The 208-nt window shown below is 59.1% G+C and overlaps 1 protein-coding gene across 1 annotated transcript in view; it reads left to right on the top strand.

Annotated features, from left to right (window-relative positions):
* The window catches only part of LOC119593792, a gene marked incomplete in the record, with an annotated part of 129,698 nt that overhangs the window by 127,105 nt on the left and 2,385 nt on the right, over positions 1–208 (top strand). Inside the window, 1 exon segment of the mRNA XM_037942816.1 lies at positions 26–125. Coding sequence (XP_037798744.1) covers positions 26–94 — 69 coding nt within the window.

Here is a 208-nt window from a genome sequence, read left to right as displayed (position 1 = left end):
ACGTTACGTTTTGTGTTCTGCACAGGTGGAGGACATGCAGCTGGCGGCGGGCGACGGCATGGTGGAGTTCAACGAGATGGAGGAGGACTGGTGAGGTGGAAGGGTGGCGTTGCACGTTCGTAGTGGTAGGTGGAGTAGTGGTGGAGTAGATTCCTCCGAAGGCTGCATGTCCTCTCATCCTCCCTCACTCCCGCGGTCTTGTGGGCGT

The sequence above is a fragment of the Penaeus monodon genome, chromosome 32 (genome assembly GCF_015228065.2).
Source record: "Penaeus monodon isolate SGIC_2016 chromosome 32, NSTDA_Pmon_1, whole genome shotgun sequence".
Lineage (NCBI taxonomy): Eukaryota > Metazoa > Arthropoda > Malacostraca > Decapoda > Penaeidae > Penaeus > Penaeus monodon.
This window is presented reverse-complemented; position numbering and strand designations above follow the sequence as displayed.